The sequence below is a fragment of the Octodon degus genome, unplaced genomic scaffold, assembly GCF_000260255.1.
Source record: "Octodon degus isolate 3935 unplaced genomic scaffold, OctDeg1.0 scaffold00133, whole genome shotgun sequence".
Lineage (NCBI taxonomy): Eukaryota > Metazoa > Chordata > Mammalia > Rodentia > Octodontidae > Octodon > Octodon degus.
In genome coordinates, this window is record NW_004524709.1 from 2,962,735 (window position 1) to 2,966,116 (window position 3,382).

At 38.7% G+C, this 3,382-nt stretch overlaps 1 protein-coding gene across 1 annotated transcript in view; it reads right to left on the reverse strand.

Annotated features, from left to right (window-relative positions):
* Upf2 (UPF2, regulator of nonsense mediated mRNA decay) overlaps positions 1-3,382 on the reverse strand; it is a 132,911-nt gene that overhangs the window by 91,822 nt on the left and 37,707 nt on the right. The window contains exons 6-7 of the mRNA XM_004641272.3: positions 2,823-2,972; positions 2,432-2,535 (exon numbers count right to left, since the gene is read on the reverse strand). Of these exons, the coding sequence (XP_004641329.1) occupies positions 2,432-2,535; positions 2,823-2,972 (254 nt within the window). The remainder of the gene's footprint in view (positions 1-2,431; positions 2,536-2,822; positions 2,973-3,382) is intronic.

A 3,382-nucleotide genomic window follows, 5' to 3' on the forward strand; every position in this document is an offset into this window, starting at 1 on the left:
ATCATTTCTAATAATTTTGTATTTTAAAATTAAATATCTTATTTATAGGAACATAAATATTGAATTTTAACGATTCTTAGATTTTCCTACCTAGTTCTCAAAACCTTTTTGAACCTTTGCCAACATATACAGAAAAAATTCCTTTCACAAGGAAGCCACTAGAGTCCAAAAGGAAGAAGGTGGTCACTTGTTTTCATCTGGCTCTCAGAGAGCTAATTCAGAATTACATGGCCACTACTGATAACAGCTTTAATTCCAAGTTGGAGATGAAAGGACACATTCTACTAGTTTGATCTGACATTTATAATAATACGTATTACTAATACCACACAAAATGTAACTGATTACAGCCTTCTCCACCTACAACTTTTATGTTAGTTCATAAAATGTGGGGTGGAGGTGAGCAGGAAAATCATGGTATCTCTTTCATCTTCTGTTTATAGCCAATGACTATACCAATTTGGTTAGGGACAGACTGAGTCATATTCAAAACTTTAAATTGCCTAAAAGTAGTCTCTGTTACATTTGGTACAAGATACAACTTCCTAATAGCTAAAAATGGTTCCATTTGTAAGTTTTTGACAATTACACACTGACCCAATTACTCTAGAAGTAAGCCAACTGGGAATGAGTATTAAGTCTATTTGATTGCTACATGAATAGTTGCTAAAATATATCTAAATTATCTGACGAAAGGCTGAAACAGAAAAAAAAAGAACAAAAGAGTATTTACATTTTCAAGGAAAATAGTACCTACAGTAACTTTTCACAGCTGGTCTCAAGAGTCCTTCTTTCTCTGAGAAATTATAAAGGACTTGAAAAAATTTCCTTGTGTAATAGCATCTAAAAGAATTTACTGGCTTGGGGAGATAGCTCAGTAGAATGGGTGCTTGCCTGGCAGGCACAGGGTCCCAAGTTCAATCCCCTGCACCACAAAAAAATAAAGAAAGAAAGAATTTACTATATTAGAAATTAAACCTCTTAGAGATGGCCAGATAGCTCAACAGACAGATGCAGGGACCAGGGTTTGATCCCCGGCCTGTCATGCTGACACTGCCCCTGGGGCATGCTGAGAAGCAATTGAGAGTGGTCATGGTGGCATATGTCTGCAATCCCAGCGTTTAGGAGGCTGACAACAGGAGGATCACAAGTACAACCTGTGTAGTGAGACTTTGTACTAAATACGTTTAAAAAAAAAAAAAAAAAGAAAGAAAGAAATTAAACCTCTTGTTAATGTTTTAAGAAAAAACACACTTTTCAAAACAAAAAAATTTAGTGAGATAATGGCATTCTTTTCAATACCTGGACTTCTTCAGCATTCAATCTGTCAGAATGTGTTGATTTGGATAAAAATATATACAGAGGGGCCAGGGAGATAGCTCAGTAGAATAAGCGCTTACCTGGCAAGTGCAAGGGCCTGAGTTCAACCCCCGGTTCCAAAAAAAAAAAAAAAAAAAAAAAAAGTATATACAGAAAATACAGTTTCACATATATACACAGGTGGAAAATGAAGGAATATTTTAAAATCCTTTTCAGTAATTTTAGTTATTTTTCTTTGATACTATATCAAATCTTGGCAAATGCAAATGGTAGTTTCTTTTCAGGACACTGGGGATTGAACTTAGACCTCTAATTCAGTTATATCTCCAGCCTTTATTTAAAATTCTTTATTTTGAGACAGGGTCTTCTTAGTTACTCAGGTGGGACTTGCAATCCTCCTGCCTCAGCCATTAGCTCAGATTATAGGTGTCCAGAACTATGTGCAACTGTAAATCATAGTTTATTAAAGGCTAGTTGCAGGGCTAGCCTGATAGCTCAGCAGACTAAAGCGCCTGCTTAGGCCGATGCAGGGACCAGGGTTTGACTGCTGGCATGCCATGCCAGCCCCACCCCTGGGGCATGCTGAGATGGTGCTTGAGAGGCTGAAAACAGGAGAATCACTACTAGTCTGACCTATGTAGTGAGACACTGTAGAACCTGTCCTAAATACATTAAAGGGGGAGGGGGGCTAGTTACAATGTGGAATATGAAACGGCATCAATAATAATAAACATTTCATAATCTGTAACATTATTTTCCAAACCAAAGGATCCCTATGTAAAAAGGTGTCAAACCAACAAGATTGTAAGGCCACTTCCGATTCCAAACAGAGCATCTACAGAGTAGCTTGTTTTATCTCTGTTCATCTTGGGATTCCTATAAAAGACTCCATTTTAAAAAAACAGTTGAGGACCTGGGTAGCTCAATAGAATAAGTGCTTGCCTGGCAAGCTCAAAGGCCTGACTTTAATCCCCGGTTCCTCAAAAAATAAAATAAAATAAAAATGAACAGTTGATTCTCTAGTTTATATAGTCTGAAAACCACTGACGTTCCAAATTGGAATACTATGAAGTCTGCATACTTGAATGTAATTACAGAAAAATAAACATACCTTGTCTATCAGATCACGGTTGACACAGTTGGGCAACTGCTGGAGGAAAGCATCTACTATGAGTTTGAGATGAGATCCAGTGCTAGTTTCTTCATCCTCTTGTTCTAATATAAAATCAGTTTTTGAGTAGACTTTAAAAAGCACATAGAAAACATATCAAAATAAAAACATCCAAGTATGAATTATTTAGGAAACATTATCTATAGCTGTTTTTATACTCATGAAAACATTAAACATGTATAAAAACATTCCTAGAAACTTTGTGTATTTCTAGAATCACAACTGGGTTTGTCCCAGCAAGCGCTTAAACAACTGAGCTAACCCGTAAACCCAAGAACTTTGTGTTAAAAAAAAAAAAAGAAAAATGAAAATTGGTGAAATGGTTCTTTACCTTGCTCATCAAGAAGTTTCTTTGTAAGATCTTCAGCTTCATCTCCACCTTCTAACTCCAAGGTGTCATCATTAATTTCTAGATTTTCCAGCTCAAGTTCCAGATCATCAGGATTTGATATTTCCTTATTATCCTTAGGTTCCTTTGCCTCTGTTAAAAAAGAATAAGGGATCAGAGTACAGCTCAATGATAAAGCACTTAGCTAACATGGATAAGCCCTAGGTTTGATCTCTCACAGAGTGAAAAGATTAAAATAAAAAAACTTAAAAAACAACCAATGGAGACCCAGTCCTGGCCCAGGTCCGGTGAGTGTGTGGAGAGCTAACTGCTACCCTGCGCCGGCGAGACCAGTCCCAGCCCAGGCGCAGCGTGGGCCGGACCCTCTCCCACCCCCTCGGGCCGCCCCCCCCCCACTCCTTCGTACGTCCCCACCCCTCCCGCCGAGTAGGAATTTCTGCCGACTTCAAGGAACCCCCCAGACCCAGTCCTAGCCCTAGTCTGGTGAGTGTGTGGAGAGCTTCCTGCTACCCTGCGCTGGCGGGACCAGTCCCAGCCCAGGC